The 22,046-nt window shown below is 43.9% G+C and overlaps 1 protein-coding gene across 1 annotated transcript in view; it reads left to right on the top strand.

The window, feature by feature from the left end:
* Fhod3 (formin homology 2 domain containing 3) overlaps positions 1 to 22,046 on the top strand; it is a 439,678-nt gene that overhangs the window by 174,293 nt on the left and 243,339 nt on the right. The window contains exons 4-5 of the mRNA XM_071602801.1: positions 11,866 to 11,933; positions 16,558 to 16,663. Coding sequence (XP_071458902.1) covers positions 11,866 to 11,933; positions 16,558 to 16,663 — 174 coding nt within the window. The remainder of the gene's footprint in view (positions 1 to 11,865; positions 11,934 to 16,557; positions 16,664 to 22,046) is intronic.

The raw sequence follows: 22,046 nt of genomic DNA, 5'->3' as shown, positions 1-22,046 counted from the left end.
AGCATGATTGATAACCATTCCAGGAATCAGCCTGTGGCTAACAGGAAATGACAATGTCCATCACAGGCCAGCGAAAGTTCCCCAGCAACTCCAAGCTGTCTCATCAATGAGCACTGTCTATTTCCCCAGCCTGGAATGCTGCCCCAGCCTTCCTTCAACTAAGCGGCTGGCTTACTTACCCAGCATTTTCCTGGGGGGTCTTCTCCCCAAAGCCTCTCTAAACCCCAAACTGATAAGGGCCTTCCTCTGCTTCATCACGTTTTACATTAGATTGTGCATATCTATTTGGGAGTCGGTTGGCTTTGCATTGCTGTCACTAAAATACCTGACAAGGAAAACTTAGAGGTGGAAAAATTTACTTTGGCCTCCAGTTTGAGGTTCAGTCCACGGATGATCAACTCTATTGCTCTGTGCGGGACTTGGGGTGGAACCTCATGGTGGAACAGTGTGGTGGAGGAAAGATGCTCAGTTCATGACAGCCTGAAAGCCGAATAAGCTTGAATGCAAGGAGCCATGGATCATAGTCCTCAAGGGCACACTCCTAATGACTTGATTCCTCCAGTCATGCTCTACCTGCCTATAGTTACCACCTATTGGTCTATTCAAATTAGTAGCCTATCAAATGGGTTATCCACTGATTTGGTTATATTCTTAATCATTTGACCCCTGAAAATTCCTCCATTGTCTCACACGAGCTTTTGGGGAACACCTCACATCCAAACCATACAGGGTCTCCTATCAGATTCCAGTTCTTCACAAGCACCATGTTGTAATCATCTTTGCATTCCCAGCCTAGGTAGCAAAAATGAAGTTTCTCCTCTTGTTTGGTGAATGTTGTCACCATTGCTTACTGGAGTTCTGGCTTCCCCTGCCTTTGCCCTGACAGGCTCCTGTCTCCCAGCCGTAGCACGAGGGGCCCACTTGCAGAGTTCAGCCCCTGGGTCACCAGTTTACCTTATCTGTACCTTCTCGGAGTGCTTTCAGAGTTGGTAGTAATTTGTGCTTTGCTTTATATCCATGGGTTGCTATATAATGATCCCTTTGTAAGTTTTCAGGGCATCTTGTGTCTGGTGTTATCTAGAAAGGAAACGGTAACTTAAGGTAAATGAGTCTCCTAAGAGTTGGAACTCCAACTGAATTATAGACTCTCCAGGATCAGCCCTCCTTTTCTGTGAATTTTATTGAAAACAACTGACATGCAACAAAATACACTTTTAATGCATAATTCCAAGACTTTTGACAGCCATATATACCATTACAAGCAGGACAAAGGAGATTTCCTTTAGAGTTCTTCCATGCATCTTCCTCATAATCCTCCCTACCCCCAATCCAGGCCTGCACTGATCTGCTTTCTGTCTCCATAGATCAGATTTGTCTTTCCTAAAGCTTCATATAAATGGAATCAGTCTTTCATTTAGTATAATGTTGGAATATATCCTTGGTTTCACATGAGCCAGTAGTGTTTGTACTGTGGATTGGTGCTGTTTTGTATAAATGTGCCGTGGTTTGCTTGTTCAGCAATGGATATTTGGGTTGTTTCCAGGAGAGTTTTTGCCACTATGAATGAGGCCACTATTGAATCTTGATGAAATATTTTTTTACGAAAGTTTTCACTGTCCTTGAGGAAACTCCTGGTAGTAGCATTGCTGGATCTAAGAGTAGGTGTTGATTCCTGTTGATAGGAAGATATCAAACTGCTTCCAAAGTGGTTGCACTATCTTGCATCCCACCAGCAGGGGATGGGTCTTCAGCTGCTCTGAGCATTCAATAACCTGTATAATCGGTCTCTTTAGCCGTTCTGTAGTGTAATGTACCAATCCCTTCTTTGGCAGATGGAAAATATCAAGGGTCTTGCCTAAAAGCACGTAGCTAGTCAGTGCTGAGCCTCGGGTCCCTGGGCTCTGGTCAGGGCAACAACACTGACCTGGCTGATAATTTCCACATCACTTTTTTAAAACAATGATATCCTTCCAGGGTGAAATTGAAAGCCCACTGGTGCCCTTAGAATAGAAAGTAAAGGTTTTTATCTGAAGTAACTGCTTGCACTTAACTCAGGGTCACCAGTCCCATCTCCATATTGGCCCATTATTCATTGGGTAGATGATGAGCAAATAGTCAAATTCATAAAAAAAAAAAAAGTACATAGGATGGTTGGGAATGCTAATTTCCTTGAAGCTTCCAACTGTACACTCTTCTTCTTTGTAATTGAGGTCCCCCAGCAACTTGAAACTGCCTCCCCATTGTCTCCTGGTGATATTCTCAAACATACCGCATTCCCTTTGTGTTCCTTCAGGGGCAGAAATGCTGATCCTTGCCATGGTGTATTTTCACTGCAATACTTTGCAACAGCTAAAGAGCACTCTGGGCTCAGCCCTGCATAGCATGGGACCTACAGCCTGGAAATACAGAAGCATCGGGGTGGGTGGGAGGTGTGTGCAGCTTGCTCTTTTAGTGACTAAACCTTTGGTTAGATGTGAATTTATTGCAGGACAAAATCAATAAAGTTTGCACTTGTTAAAAAAAAAAATGCAATGCTATACTTCTGTGTGTTTTTTTTTTTTTTTCTCCCCTCCATTGTTTAGTGAATAAACCCTCCTTAGAAAAGCTGTTTAAAAACTCAAATCTTTGCTCGGGTCCAGTTTTGTTTGCATTATAGGCTACTTGCCATGGATGGAATAGCTGCTTCCATCTTGAAGGATGCTTAGAGGGCACTGGCTCCATGGGGTTGGGCAGGTGGACTCCTGAGTTTTGCCATCTCTGCTTAGTGACATGATTGATACCAGATTGTTCCCTTTTGACCCCAGCTAATCATCCTTACCTTCTTTCTAAGGATTAGATATCTACCTCTTTTTCTCAGGGTATAGGGCAGGAAGGGTGAACATTTTCCCAGTCAAGTCAGTGACCCCAAGAAGGAAGAGGCCCTCCCTTCCAGGGAGTGATGGTGCCTTGGAGAGGCACCACCAGGGCCAGTAGGGGCTGACTGACTCGGGTGACCCTCTCACCTCAGTTGGGAAGACCCAACAGGTGCTGGGAGATGCCTTCCTGATCCTGGGTGCAGGGCCCAGGAAAGGCCTGATCATCCCCTAAACCTATGGCCATAGGTAATTTTTTTTTTTAGAAATTCTGCTGAAGCCTTGGGGGTTGGAGGATGAAGGAGGGTGAGCTGTTGACATATGCCAAGTTCTTACCAGCAGTGCATGATCATGTAGCTTCAGAAGGTTGGAATGTGTTTTGATCCCGTTTGACTCAGTTGTCTTCTCAGTAATAGGAATACCTTCTGAAATGTGAGCGTTATTTAGGAGTCTGGGTGGTGGTAGTGTCAATTATGGCGCAGGAGGCAAGAGTGCAAACCAAGCACAGGAGCGAGCAGTCCATGGTGTGAGGATGTTACTGGCAGGGAGTATACAGGTGGTGTGGATAGGGGCTCAGGATGCATGGCTAGTAGGGTTTGAGAGTTTATTCCCAGGGCTGGATTGTTTAGCAAAGGCTGAGATGGCTCCATCCTGACTGTAATCAGTGCCTTAATGGTGTGGAACACCTTCTCATGCGTCCTGTCCTTGGGCTGCTGGGTCTTAATGGATTTGGGGTCTTTGTGTTGGGGGTGGAGTTTGTTTCCCAAAATTCCTCCCCAGAGAGGGGAGCAGAGTTGGGCTTCACACTCCATTGAGAAGGATGGTCCCTTGTGGATGCCGGGGAATCTGGATCCTTCCAGAAGAGCCCAAAGAGGGCTCCTTTGGTTCAGGAAGCTTCCTTTTGTGCCCTGACAGTAGCAGTGAGAAGGGCAGAGCTACAGGGCTATGACCACCGTTGTGCTGCATGCAGCCTTCTTGGAGAAGAACCCCACACTCGAGCAAAACCGACTTGGCAGTGCATGTCCATGGTGGTTTTCAAAGAGAACTAGAAGGAGATGTGGAAGGTTTAAAAATTAAGAGAAATAGAAAAGCTGAATAAAGTATCTTGAAGGTTCTGCAGATCCCCGATTAAGGGTGAAGAAAACAAGAGAATGAAATGGAGAAAGAGAAGGCGGGCGGGCAGTTAGTAGAGCCATGTGCAGCACAGGAGGTAGATGGAAAGCAAAACCCCCACCACCTACCTTGCCCCATGTCTCCCTGCTGCCTTCCACATGCAGAGGATCTGATGACAGAGCAGTCTGTTGAGGGGAAGGCTCAGAGGTGCAGCCACTTTTGGTACAGGTGCGGTGTTCTTGGATTGGACAAGAGAGGTCACCTCTCTGCAGAGGGAGGAGGTAGATCTGGGTGATCTCTGAGGACCCTCCTCTTCCTACCATTCTTTGATCCTAGATGCTAAAAAGTCTTTTTTGAAACAGAATTCTGTTCAAGCTGATTCAGGCTTTTTTGCTTTCTGACGGGGGATGATTTCAGAAGCTCAAAGACGAGAGAACAGAAGTATGCTTTACTAGATTCCCAAAGCTAACTCACTTTCTCAAATTCAGAGAGGAAAATAGTTTCCCATGAATTCATGCAGATGGGGATATGAAGGGTTTAGCCTAGGCTGTCCTCAGTGGGGATGAGGATGGTAATAAAAGATGAGCAATCCAGTACCTCATTGCAGAATTGAAAGTCTTTTGCAGTTTCTTGGTCAACAGCTCCGTGGAAGTTGTTTGCCCCCCTATATTAAGGGGGGAGGGGTTTCCCCACATCTGACACCTCCCTGGGGCCCTGCATCTGTAATTACTGGGCTATGCTTTTTGTTGACTCACTGAGCATCCTGAAACTTGGGTTGTGCCCTGAGTTTGGTTTTACTTACCTATCATAGCCCTTGTCCCATAGAACATGGTCAGTGAGCAAGGGAAGGAAAATGGAAGGAGTCAGAATTGCATGTTAAGGGTTACCAAAAAACATCCTGGATTCCCAGGGTCTTAAATTGTGCTTTTCCCTTTGGCACTCAGAGTAGGCATAGGCATGTGAGATTCCATCCATGCTCAAGGATCCCAGGTTAATGGAAGTCTGGCCGTAGATAGACTGATCCCCCTCATATTAGTCATGTATACCAAGCACTGACCATAGGTCAGACACTGCCAGGGACTGAAGGGATACCAATATGGATTGGAGTTGGCTCTGCTGTGGGAAAGCACATAAGGGTGCCTCGAACCATGAGGAATGATTTGTGGCAGAAAATGCCATGCCCTGGCTCCAGGTCATGTGTATGCAGAAGTATTGTAAAGAGTCATACATGGGGCTTGTGGTCTGACTTCCTGTGCATTTGCTTTGGAAAAAAAATTTTAGGGGTGTGTGTGTATGTGTGGGGGGGGTGATTTTATGAAAAAAGGAAAAGATTAGTCCATAACTACCCTTTTTATTCTCTGGCTTCCTGTTTTTGATCTTATGTGAGTGTAGTGCATTTGTTACAACTGAGTCAGTGTTCATATGTTAAGGGCATAGGTCACATTAGAGTTTATTCTGTTATATATTAGATGGGTTCTGCAAGTGTAAATGACGTATCTGTCATTAGAGTATCATACAAAAAAACTTAAATACTCCCAAAATCCCCAGTGCTCTACCTATTCATCCTGCTTCTCCCCACAAACCTTGATCTTTTTATTCTCTACTTTTTCTATTTCAGAATGTCACATAAATGGTTCCATGGACATGGTTTGTAACTCTTAGAAATTGGCTTCTTTCAATTAGCAATGCACATTTTAAAGTTTCTCCATGTCCTTTTGTGGTTTGAGAGCTCATTTCTTTTTATCACCGAACAACAAATTCTCCCTTGTATGAGTGTACTGCAGTTTATCTACCTGTTGAGGTGTATCTTGGATGTTTTGAAGTTTTGGCAACAATAAACATAGGATATGACTTTCATGTCTATGGTCATGTAGCCAAAGGGACATGACAGAGAGGGGCTGTCTTTTGGGGCTAGGCCCTTTCACAAAAGGCAAGACTCCCAAATGTTCTCAGGTTTGACTAACCTGTAAAGCTATGACCAGGCTGGATGTTGGGACCTTGGGAATTTGAATGGAATATGATCTTCCTGTGTTCTTTCCAGCCCTTGTAGCCAACTTGGTCATTTAATTATTTATTGAAGGATTAAGTGCTGGGGACATGAAGGTAAATTATTCACAGATGGAACATCAAGGAGGTCACGCTTTATTTGTGGGGGAAGATTTCAAAAGAACCAATCTTTTGAACCAATTTCAAAATATTGAGAATCTTTAAATATCATGAGAAATGAACACAGAAAGATGGCACCACCATCAACACTGATTTGAGCCCCACTAACAAGTGCATAACAAAGGCAAATGTGAGGAATCCAGAGAGGGCGGGGAGGACTTCTGCAGGAGTTGCTGACCTGGTACCCCAGGAGGAATGAGATGGAAGCAGAGAAATGCCGTTCCAGGTCAGCATGTGAAGGCTGGGGAGTGAGGCTGCTTCTGACCCTTGATCACTGCCCAAGGAGAGTGCTCGGCTGTCTTGGGAAGGGGTCTGTTTCATGAAAGTGGCCTGAGCTCCTCCAGTGTCCCATTCTAAAGGCCTCCTAACTGCTCTCCTATTCCTACCCATTCCCTGTCCAACTCATCTGCCTTGGCCTGATACGCAGGCCACGAATTTGAGAGAACCCTATTTCATCAGAGTGCTTTTCTAACTTCCCTTCAGAGCTTTGTAACTGCCTATGAGACAGTTGAAATGCCACAGCATGGCCCCATAGGTCCCTCTCTGTGCCCACTCTCCCTTTGTCTCCCCACAGATCTGGACGACCTCATAGCTATGCACCTGCCCATATTCAAACACTGCCTAAGTGGTTGTCCTCTTGGGACACATGGCTTTGCTTTTATACCTTGTGCTTTCTGTTCCTCATGTGGCCATTTTATACAGCAGTTCTCAAGGTAGCTGATCTTGCTCAGGGTCATGTCATCTGAATCTCCATTTCTCTGTCCCACACTCAGTTTTGCCACTCCAGGGCCCTAAGTGTTGCTGCCACTTTCTCACATGACATTGTCCTGACACTTGTGTTGTCTCCTCCACTAGGCCATATAGTCTTATTTGACTGAGACTCTCTTCATGTGTATTTGTGTTCCTAGTGCATAGCATGGTATCTGTTGATCATCAAAACAATAAAACATCTTAATGACTATTACTCCAAATTATTTAAGGAATGACAGAAATCCAAGGGAAATTGGATTTAAATAAGGCTTTTAAAAATGTTTAATCTGTTCTAATTATGTGACAATAGAATGCATTTTGAAACATTGTATACAAAGGGAGCATAACTTTTCATTCCACCATCCCTTCCATCCCCTCACCCTTTCCCCTCACTCCCCTCTGCATAATCCAAAGTTCGTTTATCCTACCAGCTCCCTCCCCAACCCCCATTACGGATCAGTATCCACTTACCAGAAAATATTTGGCCTTTGAATTTCGGGGTTTGGCTTATTTCGCTTAGCATGATATTCTCCAGCTCCATTCAACTAAAAAACGATTTCTTAAGCAGTCTTTTGTCTTATTGGGTCACATGATCCTGCCATCACTCCTATTTAGCCTCCTCTTCATCAGGCTGCTATGCTGCCACTCAGCTGATGGGAGGATGCTGTACATGTGTCCTCTACCATTCCCACAGGTGGGTAGGAGGAGCCAGACTTCTCAAAGGCCTTTGGTTTTGTCTGTTCTCTGAATTTACATGGCATCATAAGTGCTGTGGTTAAGACTTAAGCAGGTTTCATTAGCTTGGGTGTTTACATTATTTTTTGATCAAACAGAACATATGGTCAATTCCATTTTTATTGGCCATTTTCAGTCTTTCCCATTTCCGTGAACCTCCAATCTCAGGTCTGGGCCCCGAAAGCAACTATGTCACCTCTTAGTTTCTTCATCTGTAAAATGGAGATGTTTGGTCAGATCAAGAATTCTTCCCTGGTAGTCCATAAAATCTTCCAAAAGCCCACTGGAAGTTTCCATGTACCTGTGCCTTCTGAAACTGTTTTTTAATGTCTGAATATATTTTTGAATACTCATTAAATCAGTGTGTTGTTCCAAGAAACTTAAAATCATTGGAAAAAGATGACTTCCAAAGTTAGACCTAGCCATTCTAATTAAACCAGTTTTCACGATGCCTTTTTCTTTAAAATATCAGCCTGTAGCTGTGCATGGTGGTGCATCCTTGCAATCTCAGCTACTTGGGAGACTGAGGCAGGAGGATTGTAAGTTTGAGGGTAGCCTGTTTTGAGACCCTGTCTCAAAATTGAAAAAAAAATTATTGCCATGTAATAATGAGGCAGCAGTTGCAGGTTGAATTGGAGAGTACTTCCTGGTGATCCATGAATCACCTGAAATGTCTGAATTCATGAGAAGAATATCCAGAGTGGAATCCTTGACTCACTCAATGCCAATAAGAATTTAGGCTGAGTGCTTCCTGTCTTGGAACATCACCCAACCCTGGCCATTGTTTTTCTTCAGACAGTCTTTAGTCTCATGAAGTTGATTTTTTTTTTTCCCCCCCCATCTCTCTGCCCGGTGTCTGAAGAGTACATCACAGTTCAATTCCTGGTAGACAAGGAGCTCATTTCTTATGGCTGCTCCTGAAAAATCAACAGTTGTACACTCCATAGCTGATAGTTTCAAATGCAGGCTCGGGCATCTTGCCTCTGAATGTATCTCCTTTCAGTGTGGTGGATTTTGTATCTGCACAAGGAAAAAGAAAAGTCATCTTCTGCCCTGAGCAGAGGAGAGAATCCTAGGTCTTGGCCCAAGTTTTCCCTTGGAGTGCTTGGCTAATGTGTTTGATACTTGGTGATAGAAGAGTGTTTCGTAATTATCGATTTGACAAGCCTGGTGGCTTGATATTCTAGATGCATCTTTCACTCTACCACATACCTTCTCAAAGGTGATCTTGGTTCTTAACCTCCACATTCTCTACTGATTTAAAGTGGTTCTAATTCCCCCCCCCCCCGTTTTTTTTTTTTTTTAATCAATGTTCTTCATTGTGCTTTTGGCTGAGCAGGGGGCACAGGACACCTTTGGCTGTGCTTTTCAGCACTGATGTTTGTGGGCCACACAGGGAGTTTCCCAATGACAAAGCAGGCATGGTCTCCATTGGCCTTTAATTTTTTGCCTTCTACTTTTTATAAACTAGCTTAGAGTATAATATACTAATTGCATCTATTAAAGGAACAGTGCTCACTTTAAAAGGCAAGAAACATGGAGAGGAAGGATGAGGGCACAGTTTCAAAGACTTCGGCAAGGTTCAGACTAGAGCTCGCTACCAAATGTAGGCCACTAATTGCCCTTTACATAAAAGCTAATGTTCTGCAAATGATTGCAACCTGGGCAGGGTTAGTTTGAAAGGGGTAAAAGAATATATATTTTCCTTTCTTCACTTAGGGGCCAAGCCTGGACTGTGCTTAACTAACAATAGGGATGTAAAATTAGCTCCCTCTGGATCTCCTCAGCTGCTGGAATCCATACCACATCTTCCTTGGCACTCTGCAGGCATGAGTCTCATGAGTTGCTGGCCACTCCTCCAAGCACTCTCGAAATTTCAGGAGAAAAGCCACCCTTTACACTCCAGCCTGACCCCAGCCCTGCATTTCTGCTTTGAGTTTTAATATTATACTTTCTTCACAGTGACCAGGAAGGGACCCAGCTCTATCTTGCTTGCTCAGGTACCTTTTTGCCCTTATGCTCTGACTTTGAGCTCTCCTGCTGAGTCGGTGATAGCAACCATAGCTGTCCCACATTCTCCCCTGGTGGAGGCTGCACCAGCTTTGTTGGCGTGTATTTATGGCTGAGGAGGAGAAAGGAGAACCTCTGTAGGGTCAGAGAAGCTGGAGGTGAAGCTGTATTGCGTTGCTGCCCTCTTGATGGCTTAGGGTGGGCTCCAGACCCCTCTTGGTCTATTGTGTATGGTCTTGTTTTACACCGCCTGATTTTTCTTTGGGCAGTAGACACTTGAAATTCCTTCCCTTGGCATTCAGGCTGTTAGAACAATCTACACAGTGAACCAGGTATAGTTGGGGGAGAGAACCTTGCAAGCTCAGCTCCACTAAGCACAGGCAGAAGCCACACATGCATATGAATCTGCACACACGGACTTACAGACACAAGAGAGCACAGCCCATAGAGGATGGCACTGTATTGCAAACCTAGGGAGTGCCAAGGTAGTGATCCTCCTGTGTCGAGGAGGACTTATACCCATGTAACCCAGGACTGGGACTCGTGCCTGAATCCACATAAATGGGCTGCTTCTAAAGGAGTGATTGGAGTTCAATAGGAAATGGGCCCAACAGTGTCCGTGAGCCCTTCACCCGCTAGACTTACTTGAAGGGGGGGAGGCCTGTACCAGCCGTGGTAACCATAGAATGCCTGGGGTCTTGAGCTCAATGTCACTCAGTGAAAGCTCCAGCCCATGCTTCCCATGGTGATGTCAGGCGGCAAGAAAGCCAGGACCTGAGCTATGAGAAGGAGTGCTTCTCCTTTAGGCCTGTAGGTTTCTCTGAGCCACATCAAAGGGTGCTCAGCAGTCACTTTTGTGGGCAGGAAGTCTGACATAGGGGAAAGGCTTGCTGGATCCTCCCCTGCCAGCAGGAATTGTACCTTCTGTAAAGGACAAATTACATGTCATTTATGAACATCCTTGGTCCCTAGTTCTTGCTAAGATTCTAGGTAAACTGGCGTCTCCTGAAATGTATGTTGAATAAGCAGAACAAGTTGGCATCTAGGCTTTTTTTGGTGCCATGTTTAAAAAAATAGATAGCAATTTTTTGAGTTAGAATTAAGCACCGCGATTTCGTTTCCTACCATGGTGTTGGCTCTTTGTAGAGAGGGATTGTCTTGTCTTTTCAAAGATCAGTGCTCTAGAGTAATACTCGTTTCAGTGAATATTTAGTTATTTTTATTTCAACCATATTGAAGATGATTCCAGTATTGCTTTCATGTGATGAAGGGATAACATGCTTTTAACAAAAGCTGACATTTGTTAAAATGACTTGCATAAGAAAGCTACAGGTTTGGAGTACTTTCGCAGATGACATCTTTGTAAAAATGGAATGGCACTAGCAGGACCAAGCGTGGCTCCTGCAATGTTAAGCAGACTCCATGCTCCCAAATGTCCTGCAGATACCAGTACTGAACTCTCCTATGTATCCTTAGCACCTTGTAGCATTACCCACTGGCCACCTAGTCATTGTGGCATACTTGTCTCTCTGAGTTATACAAGTCAGCCCAAGTCTTGAGCTAGGGAATTTGAAGGCCAGACTCATCCTTCTACCTTGCTGTGGGCCGGGACCATCCTTAAACATGAGTCAGTGCCCGTGCCTGGGGAGGAGGTAAGGTTAGCTTCTAGAAGATCATTGCAAGACTACAGGGAGCGAGTTAGTCTATACAACCATCTCACAGCATTTGGGTCTTCTGTACTGCATGGGGAAGTGGGGCCCATAGGTGCGTTCAAGGCCACCAGCAGACTCAGGAAAGGGGAGGGCCTCTGAGGCTTTCTAAGCATATATGAGGAAAGTATAGGATACAGGGGCTCTAAGGCCAGGAAGGAGTGAGGTAGAAGGATGCATTGTTTTGGCTACAGAGATTTTCTGGGTGTATGTGGCCATCAAGTGGAAATAGCTGTAAATCTGGAAAAGGGCCTATGACAAAGTGTTAAATAGTGATTTAGAGAAGGAAGCTGAGGGCCAAAAGTGCAAATCTGGGTGTATCTTGTTACACAACTCTCCTGTCTCCTCTCTGCCATTATTAGCAGAGTGTGTGAATCATTCTTTCTGGAGTGAGGGCTATGTGTATATATGGAATGGATGTGTCCGTTCCCTGTTCCTTTTTGAGTAGAAATTGTTGACCTTCATAACCCCTTTGTATTTATGCCATCTGTTGAGTCACATGAATTAATTTACATTCTTCTTTATTTCAGAAAAACTGTACAACTCTTCTGGACGAGATTTAAGAAGGGCCCTTTTCTCCCTGAAGCAGATATTTCAGGTAAAAAGAAAAAGGTACTTCAGGTCCTGTTTTGCTTTGCTTTGGGATTAGATCAAAGTTACTGTTCATTACCAAAAGAAAGGGCTCTTTAGATCACACTTACAAATCAGGTCAGAATATCCGTGAAGAATATTTTATAAAATCAAACATTTCAAATATAAAAAGTAAAGATAAAAATTATTGAATCATAATTTTGCCATATTTACTTCATCGAAAAAAAATCTATATGAATATAATTGAAAATCTGTTCCCTAATACCAGCCTCCCCCAACTCCTGCCAAGATCCCCTCTCTGTTGAATGGTATTTATCGTGCACATGTATGTTTCCTTTTTCTTGGTAAATATTCAATGTGGTAACCTTGTGTTCACTTGATGTCCATTCTGTGCTGCCTGCTGCCTGCCCCAGTTTACTTATGGGTATAGGCATGATGGATGATGCAGCACTGGTCAAGTATTGCATTATATGAACAGAGCACAAGGTGGGTGGGTGGTTGATCTTTTGGCAGATGGTTAGTTTCTAGTGTTATCGTTACTACAGTGTTGTGAACATAGTCTCTTGCATGTGTGGAAGTCTCCATCTTGGGTTCCATCTTATCCCTCCCTCTCTCCCCTCTAGAGTCTGCAGTTGGGCCATACTTACTGTGTCTCCATAGGACCACACACTACTCTTTACTCCATCTTTCCAGCCTGCCTCTGTCTCCATTGCTCAGCTTCAACTTTCCCCCTGAGTATTGAGTTGTTGGTAGAATCACAGAAGCTAGCTACCAAAGGGATTTAAACACGTAGTTTCTGTACCTTTAGTGAAGACACCCCATGCCCCATGGACTGATTATAATAATTGAGGGTAATGGTGTAGGTATCATTGTGAGGGTGTGTGAAGCTTTAGAGTTCTTAAAAAAAAAATTATGATTCTTCAGTTAAAACTTTCCTGAACTGAATGGGAAGTATCAGAATGAACCCATAGTATAGATTATCTAGAAGCATCTGTTTAAAAGAACTGAAAGCATAATCATAAAAAGCAATGAGATTGCAGGCTAAAACTGCAAGGAAGGAATGAGAGCGGCTTGGAGAAGTGGCTCATTCTTGGTGTGTGTAGGAAATGTTATAAACTTGGAACCTCTTACTGTACAGAGAGCGGAAGCTATCAGATGATACTAGGATTATTTCTAGAGGCACTGGGAAGCAAGTTACAGGGTCTCCTGCTGACTGACTAGAGATGGGGCAATAGGCAGTGGGCCTAAACACATCAAATAGGTTTGAATTAATGAAGTTATAAGTACGCTAAAAATAACAACAAATTGTCAAAATGAGTATGCAAAAGATGTACTTATGAGAAAATGTTAATGAAGTAGCTCACTATTTTGAAAATAGGTGAAGATTTAGAATCTCAATTTTCTTTCCTTTTCATATGTGAACTTGAGGATAATCAGTAGTCAGGAGGAAGTCTCATTTGTAGCAGTATCCCAGCTAGTAAGGACTACAGTACTACAGATATAATTAAGCCACTAATGAATCAATGGATCTATGTATCAAGCATCAGGATTGCTGTCATGATAGAAATAGGATACAATCAGATATTATGTACCTCCTAAGAGGAAAAAATGCCCTGTGGTCAAGCCAAGATCCAGCCCTGGATGTGATCATGCCTCTGTGTAGTAACCAACTTATAAATGATCCAGGACAGATGTATGCTAAATTTGTACCATAATGTTGTAATCAATAAAATCTAGATGGATCTCTCCAATGATTAAACTTCAAGGGGAAAAAAAATAACCATGAATGTCAAAGCTGTTGCAGTTATATCAACTAATTATGTGTGGATCTTATTTGGATTCTAGGACAAACTGTCAAACAGTATTTATAAAAGAGCTGGAAATTTGGTTAATGACTGGATTAAAGTATTGTTAATGTGACTATATATTAAGAGTTCCTAGAGTTTGGATATACATCATTTAATCTACAGTTTTCTGATATGTGACATCTGAACTTGATTTAGACTGACGGGAGAGACTGGGGGTGATGGGTGAAAGAGGGTTGGCATAAATTGGCACCTACGGTTGTGTATAAGTTATTTAAAATAAAGAGTTAATAAGCCTAACCAGGTTAGTTACTACAGAGTATATGTTGCTCGAATTCTCAAAGCTGCTATTTCCACTATTAAACATATTTCTGTGTGGCCTGGTTGGCAGTGTAGAGTTCAGGAAGAAGGTGCTTGTTACCAGGAGTTGGGAGTGGACTTGAAGGCCACACAGGTGTGCACAAACAGCTCTTGGCCACAAAGCAGGTCACTGGGGATTAACTGGATTACACAGGCAGCAAGCTGTCTGGGGCTGAGATTGCCACCTTCTCTACCCTTAGGTCCGTCTCCTGTTTGCTATGTGTGGAGATTCTTTTTGAAACTAGAATTTTTGAGCTTAAACAATCACGACCATTGATCATCTGAACTGAGTATTCCTCAAATGACCACAGGTTAATGCAGTTATAGAAGATTCCGAACTGCAGCCATTAATCACTGGTTAGTGCTAACATACATCCCATTTTAGTCTGACACCAGTGTTTAAAAAGTCATATTTATGCCTGTTTGGATATGTGTTCAAGACCTAGCACACTGCCAATTTGGAAGATTTTCTGTACATGTATTATCCATCAACTTGTCTCTCCTAAGTGCCTTATCTACATGTGTGCATACATTTTAAAGTTCTGAATTACTTCTATAAACACTGTCTCGCCTGTCCAGTGTTTTTTCCGAGAGCCTTTGCCAGTTCGGCCTCTGCTATATTACTATTAGTGATTAGCTTGAGCCATTTCTTGAGCTTGTTCTCACTTTTTCACCGTGAAGTCATGTGTGAATCTAGTTTTAGTTAAAGTAATAAACATTTGTAACATGCTTGGAAAAAACCTGACTAGACATGAGCTCATCTAAATGTCCACTTTTCACATATGCTGGTGGAAAAGGATATGGATGGAGAGAGAATTATTTTTTATTTCCCTTCTACATATGAGTGTAAAGTAATTTTCCAAAAACTCATGACATTGTCCCATTTTCTTTCTTCCACAGTCATGATTATCTCAAAGTCTGAGTTAACACAGCTGTGTTTCATTACTTTCAGGGCGCAAGCATTGCTCACCCACCCTCCCCCCTAGAGCCAGCTCCGACCCTAGAGTGCTGTCATGGTTCCCAGGGTCCCTTTGCTGCATCTGCCCACACTTAGCTCAAGACCCCCATCCATCCTATTGGAAAAAAGCATAGAAATCAAAGAAAAGGGCTACTTTCACGTGGGGACAGGAGAATTACACCAGTTCATCTAAATTATTTTTTCTGTTAGAGATAAACTGTGGTTGCTGACTATTCCTAGAACAACCGTTTCATTATTCCATTAAGTGTTCTACTCTTTACATCACTGAGGTTTCTCATTTTTGCCCTGTTAAATCAAATAATGGATGTCCCAGCCTTATCCTAGATGTATTTGAGACGAGGCACACTGTTCAACTGAGGAGCTCCCAGTTTCAATGGAGAAAGCAGTGATGGAAAAACCAGTCTCATAGGGCTCCACTGAACTTGGTTGGTACCAAGAACTGTCAGGGTTTGGGGATTGGCCAAACGTGGTTAAATGGTCTTGGTCAAGCACTTTTTGCCACTCTCGAGTCTTAAACTATCTGATCTGTAAAGAGAATGTAGTATTAGAATAGTGATTCTCGAATGGGCGGCCCTGTAGGATTTCCCAGGCAATCTAATAGTAGAGCCTGGGTCCTACCCTGGAAATTCGGATCAAATCCATCTGCATAAGGTCCTACTTGCTAATCCCTTTAAAGTTCCCTAGATGATCCTAATGTGAAGGAGTCGGGGATGAGACCCATCGGAGCCTCCAAGTCACCCAGAGGGCTCCTTAAACACAACAGGCTGGGTTTGGGTGGGGCCAAGACATTTGCATTTCTAACAAGTTCCTAGGTGAGTCTTGCTGCCTTCTCTGTGGGTCTGTGTCCTTTGGGAACCACTGAATTAGGTCACCTATGTTCTTTCCATGTCCTGCCTTCCACTGACCCAGACCACCCTGGCTCTTTGAGGGGTGGTGTGGCTAGTCCTGAGCTCAGCTTCCTTCCTTGGCCTGCTAGCAGCACAATACAGAAGGCTGAAGAAATGGGTTCTCAGAGAGCATTTGCAAGTCTCATTGTAACTACTGTCCCGTGACTATGTCATAACACAGAAGTGGCTTTGAGTCCTTAACTTGATGGTCTATGCTATAATAGAATGTTTCCTATAGTAAAAATCCAGCCAACCTTCATGTGGCCAATTCCTGTGACCTGTGGGGGAGGGTGGCATAAATCCTGGTAATTTCTTGAAGAATGAAAAACAGTCCTACCACTATTTCGGATAGGGAAGGAATTCATTTGTTCTTTCCTTATTAGATTGCCCAGAAGGCAATAACTGATCTTCGCCAAGTGACAATATGAAGGCTGTAAAATTCCTTGGCAAGAGTTAAGATGCTTCATTTGAATAGAGCAGAACAATCCTTAGGGGTCATTCTGGCTTCAAAGGCTTGTACTTAGTTTGAACAGTGCAGCCTGGATGAAAGATGGGTGGGGGACTATATTTGAAGTTTAAAAAATTTTTCTTTCCTGTCAGGATGACAAGGATTTGGTGCATGAATTTGTCGTGGCTGAAGGTCTGACGTGTTTGATCAAGGTGGGAGCTGAGGCGGATCAGAACTATCAGAACTACATCCTGAGGGGTAAGTCCCCCCTGCACGGGAGGCCAGCGTTCTTCCCCAGGAACTTACACTGAGAGCTTTTTAAAAGACTCGGACTCCGGAGTGTGGTGGTAAAGATTCCTTTTGGCAGAAGATGGCATCTTCATAGGCTTGTAGCAGCTCCTAGTAACTAGTGATGGAGTTTATTTTACTCCCTTGCCCATGGAGCCTCCTCCAGGTTATGAATAACCTACAAATGACCTCAGAGTAAGTGGGCTTGGTAGAGTCTGCATTTTAGCAGAATGCCACCCAAACCAAAGAGGATGACTTTTTATTTCTTGAAGGAAAATCTTTTCTCCAACTTGAGTTATTACCTGGGGCTCTTGTGAGGGCACACACCCCTCATCACATCCTCCTGTTTCTAGCTGGAAAGGTCTGAGGCGTGGGAACTTGCATTATTGCCAGGTTTTTCTCACGAATAAAAGGCTCACGGGTCACTCCAGTTGAACTGGGCTAACTTGGCTGGGCAAAATAACCACACAAGAGACACAAATACCTTTTTCTTTGGGGTTGCTGTGATGGCTCATCTGACCTTCAGGGTCCACAGGAAGAGCAAGAGCATGTGCTGACCCTTTTTATTGAGAAGCCATTCAAAGGAGGCAAGGGGTCAAGTTTCAGGGGGCTGTGTCTATCTTTATGATGTCCACTGTCAGCAGGTTGACTGACACCTGGGTAGGCCACACCCAAGGGCACAGTAAGAGAAGGGGACACACACAAGGCACTTCCATGGAAGATTCTATCCTAAACAGGGCAAGGGGTTATATTACAAAGGAATAAGTGAGCATAGCTCCACCCATGGGGCTGTAGCAAGACACACCCATGCAGGAGACACCGAACCTCCAACCTAAGAAGGGTGGGGAAACTCTGCCACATTCCTGAAACTGAGCACCTCAGCACCCAGCCGGGGAGTGTGACTCAGTCATGTGTAAGGTTGGTCTCCCACACTTGTAAAGAGGGATCAAAATGCTGCCTCCAGAATCACATGTATAAGGCAGCACCTGGGTGGCAATCAAAGCATGGATTCCTATTGTGCTAAGAGTTGATGGTCTTTTATAGGGTGGTGATTTTCTTTTTTTTTTTTCACCTTCATCGGACTACTGTTTGATTCTTTAAGAAAAACAAACTGGGTAGATAGGGCAGGAATGATTAAGTTGCACCCTGGGAACTTGCTGCTGTGAATAGTTTGGACCTACAGGAGGAGAAAACTCCTATAGATCAATATTATCTCCATTTGATAGTTGGGGGGGAAACCCTCAAAGTAGTATTTTGCCTAATAAAGTCACTTCCCCTGGGGTGTACAGCCAAGCAGTGGCTGTGCCCAGGCATTGGGACACTTCAAGACTGTTGTGGTTTTGTTCCCTGTCAGCCTGTGCCTGTGACCTCACAAACTGCATGTTTGTGTTCACGTTAAAAAAACAAACAAAAAAAACTCAAAACGTTTTCCTTGGGTGAGGAGGAAAAACCAGAGATGTAACTTAACAGCATCTAACCGTGGTTGAGTCGGGCAGGCAGCATGACTGTCATTTCACTATTGTGTTTCGCTCCGAGTTAAGATGTTTCATTTGAATAAAGAACAATCCTTAGGGGTCATTCTGGCTTCAAAGTCTTGGACTTAGTTTGAACAGTGCAGCCTGGATGAAATCTGGGTTCGGCATTGCTGTCTAGTCTAGTAGAGTTTGTCTTCCCTCAATTCATGGAAAATCATTGCCTTAGAAGGGAGATCCCAAGGGCTTGTTTAACATGGATTTTTCAAGTTGGTGTTAATTGCTTTCCTGGGCTTGGATAAATGCTGGGTGAAGGAGAGTATATCTTCAGACACTAGTTCTGCACTCTTGAGTTGTGTGTTCATGGCAGAGTCTGTGAGGCTGGGGACTTGGCTCCTTATGCCATCTTCTGCCTTTTCCTGAACTTACAAGTCATTAGTTTTAAGTTTTTCATGGGAGGTGCCTTATTTGATGAGTTTTATGATCCCTATCCTTCATATAATCTAAGCACTTACATAGAAACTGTAGTGGTACAGGTAGACCAGTTAACCACAAACCGCCCTGCTGTGTTGTATCCAAAGGCAGCTGTCTTCCTGTGTGGAGTCAGGACAGGCCTGGATTCTCATTGTCTTATTTCTATGCAGGCTGGTCCAATACCTAGAAAAGGGGAAGCCATAGAAATGAGGACGACTTCCCCTAGTTGATTTTTATTGCTTGTAAGATAGACAGTCACAAATCAAGCCACATGACAGGAAATATACCTAAAATCATCTCACTCTGAATAGTGGGTTCAAACCGACAGTATCTTTTTGTTAAAGTATGCATCATTTTAACTTTACCCCCACCCCCCCAAAAAAGTCATCCCAACAGATGCACCTCTATGGAAGTAGCATGGTAACTACCCACAAGTTTCTTTATTCCTCAGTTCCTCATCAAGAGCGTAAGTGTACTTGTCTACAAAGTGGTCGTCTGTATAAACATCTACATCCAATTCTGGGCGAGGGACTTGGTGTTATCACTGTGGTCGATCCCTTTTATCAGAACTCTCCCCAATGTCCCATAGATTAGAAATGGATCACATGACCACCTGAGTTAGAAGGGAGGTGGGCAAAGAGTTTTGGCTTCTTGGACTCAACAGAAGAGGCAGAGAGAGAGGCTGCATTTGACCTATTATTGGTCTTTGCCACACAGTTGGAACCCTTCCTAGTCAGCAGCAGGAAGAGCCTCTTCACAACTTTATAATGCTGAAAGAATGTCATGAGGGAGCAGACTAAGCTCAGTAGCTGCATGAGGGAGCAGGCTAAGCTCAGTGGCTGCATGAGGTCCCAGATGGCAGAATGGGTGGACTATGATACGCAGCAACAAAAGATGGTGTTGGCACAGGGAACTTCAGTGCAGCTGCCTACCTGAGTACATGCTGATCATGATGCTCACAGCAGTCTATCAACCTGCAGTTTTCTGGTGCACATAGGTGCCAAATGCAGTTTACTGAATGTTGAAGTATGAGAATGACCACTCATGACCCCGTGAGAACCATCTGCTGCTTCTCTGTCCACTTAGAAAATGTGAGTGAGGCAAGATCCTTGCTGCAGATAGCAATTCCTAAGATGTTGAGGAAGTCCCGTGTTTGCATCGTCACCACCAGAGCCTCATCTTCCAGTAGTAGCCATGTATGGGAGACCAGAGAGCTCGTCACATTACCTGAAAAGCAAGTGAGTGCTTATGCCATCCGGTCACTGCAAGACAACGTGCTTTCCCACAAGGTGCTTTGGCAAGCTTGTTCCATGTTCTCTGAGTCTTAGATGACTCGGGTAACCAAGACATTGTGCTAACCATCAGCACATTTTGATGTATCTGGTTGAACTGTGTGCCAGCAAACGTACTTTCTGGAGCATGGACAGGTTTCTTGGTGTGACTTCCTTTTAATACAGGGAGATAATCGTTTATTTTCATCCACATGCTGAGTCACCTCTTTGACTCTGAAGAACTTCTCATGCAGGCTTTTTTTGAGGTTGTGCTCAGCTGCTGACAGCCTCCAGGCCTGTATAATCGAAAACAACCCTTGAACTGTTTGTATGTGCTGGGCCATGCTGCAACCATATTACACTGGGTGAGGAACAGGGAAGCCAAGTGCAGATCAAGAGACAGACTTGAAAAGGGTTTTACAATTTGGCTACTTGGAGCTCTTGGGGAAAACACTTAGGCCACTTGGAAGGTGCAGGGGTGGGTCTTGAGATGGGTGATGAGGGGACCGTGGGCCTGCACCTTCACTGTGGTTTCTGAGAAGGAACAGATGAGGAAGGGAAAGTAGGCTAGTAGAATTGGATAGTTTGAATAACTAGAGTTGGGCAGAGAGTAAAGGGAGTGATCAAGGCTGGTGTAGGGTGACCTGGGCTGTGACATTCTGACATGGCTAGTGGTTGGGGGTTTGGACTTCATGGGCTGCTTAGGAAGGGGGAAACTGACCTCCAGCCAGGCCCTCAAAGCTGGGTCAAGACAGCCTTTCAAAAATGCTGCAAATGGTAGGGTGTGTCCATTGGCCAAGTGCCTTGGAGAGGCATGTCCTCAGTGGAGTTGCGCTGAATGACCACATGTGGCTCCTGCAGGCTTGAAGGAAAGACAGGGCTAGCACAGCTCACGTATCTGATAGAGCATTTCTGGTTTTTTTATTTTTGTGCTCAGCCCTCTTTTAGCTCTTTTCTTCATGAAAGCCCAGGAATCATTGCTTTCAGTTGAACGTGTATCCGAGAGGTAAAGATAGGTTTGAGTTACAGGGCCGCCAAGTGCTCTCCACAAATGTGAGCAGGCTGCCGGGAAGAGGCCTTAACTGCACAACACGGAGGAATAATATTTATCTGACTTATTATTCTTGGATGGGAGTAGCTAGTGATCTAAAGTCTTTCAGGAGAGCCAGTATTTAATATACATGTACTGTGGAATTCTGTACTGAGTAATCCTTATATAAAGGAGGACCTAGAGTGGTATATTCCTGGGAACTTCCCGCAAGCGTTGCTGAGCCCCTGCTATGGACCATGTGCCACATCAGGCCTGAAGCCAAGAGCCAACTCTGCCCCCGGATACTTGCCTCTTATGTTGTCACATGTCTTATATGTATAGAAACTGCATATCCATGGCATACTCTGGAGGAGGAAAGAGAAAGCAATAAACCTAGCTGCCCTTTCTGGTTGTATCTCAGGGAAGCTGCTTCTGATGGGCAGTTGCGTACGGAGACATTAGATAGGGTTACTTCACTCAAAGCAAAATGCCAATTAACCAGAAAATATTTCAGTCTTTATCAATTATTTTTAAAGCTAGATAAGATCTTAAAACTCAACTTCACATTTTTTCTTCTAGAAGGAAAAGTTGGAGCTGTTTTTTCCCCCCTTGCCCTCGTGTATTAGTTTTAAGGGGTATTGACTTGTAAAAACTAGGAGATATGACATGTTAAAATTTAGAGTTGCCCTTGTTTTCTTTTTGAAACTGGAATCAAATTAACTATTCCACTGTTGGGCAAGATATTTAGAGGTTTTCCTACTAGGGCATCCTCTGACTGCAATCAGGATGGTTGGTTGGATGGTGTTTGGTCTCTACATCATTAGAAGAAAAATTAGTATAAAAGCCGTTTGATATCAGAGAACAGATGGACACAGAATGATTTGGTGGTGATTAAGCCAATTTCCTCTGTCCCAGAAAAATAAGTGGAAAGTTTGTATTTGGCGTTTCAGAGCAAAGTGGGTATTGAAACTAAAGGGTATTGGATGACCCCACAGTGAGGGAATGAGCCCAGAGTGTATGCTGCTCATTGCCTGAGCCAAGGTTAGATCCTCGGTTACTGATTTCTATCAAATGGCCCAGTCTGACTCTCCTCATTCCTCCTAAAC

The sequence above is a fragment of the Marmota flaviventris genome, chromosome 16, assembly GCF_047511675.1.
Source record: "Marmota flaviventris isolate mMarFla1 chromosome 16, mMarFla1.hap1, whole genome shotgun sequence".
NCBI lineage: Eukaryota > Metazoa > Chordata > Mammalia > Rodentia > Sciuridae > Marmota > Marmota flaviventris.
Note: the sequence above shows the minus strand (reverse complement) of the source record. Positions and strands in the feature narration are given on the sequence as shown.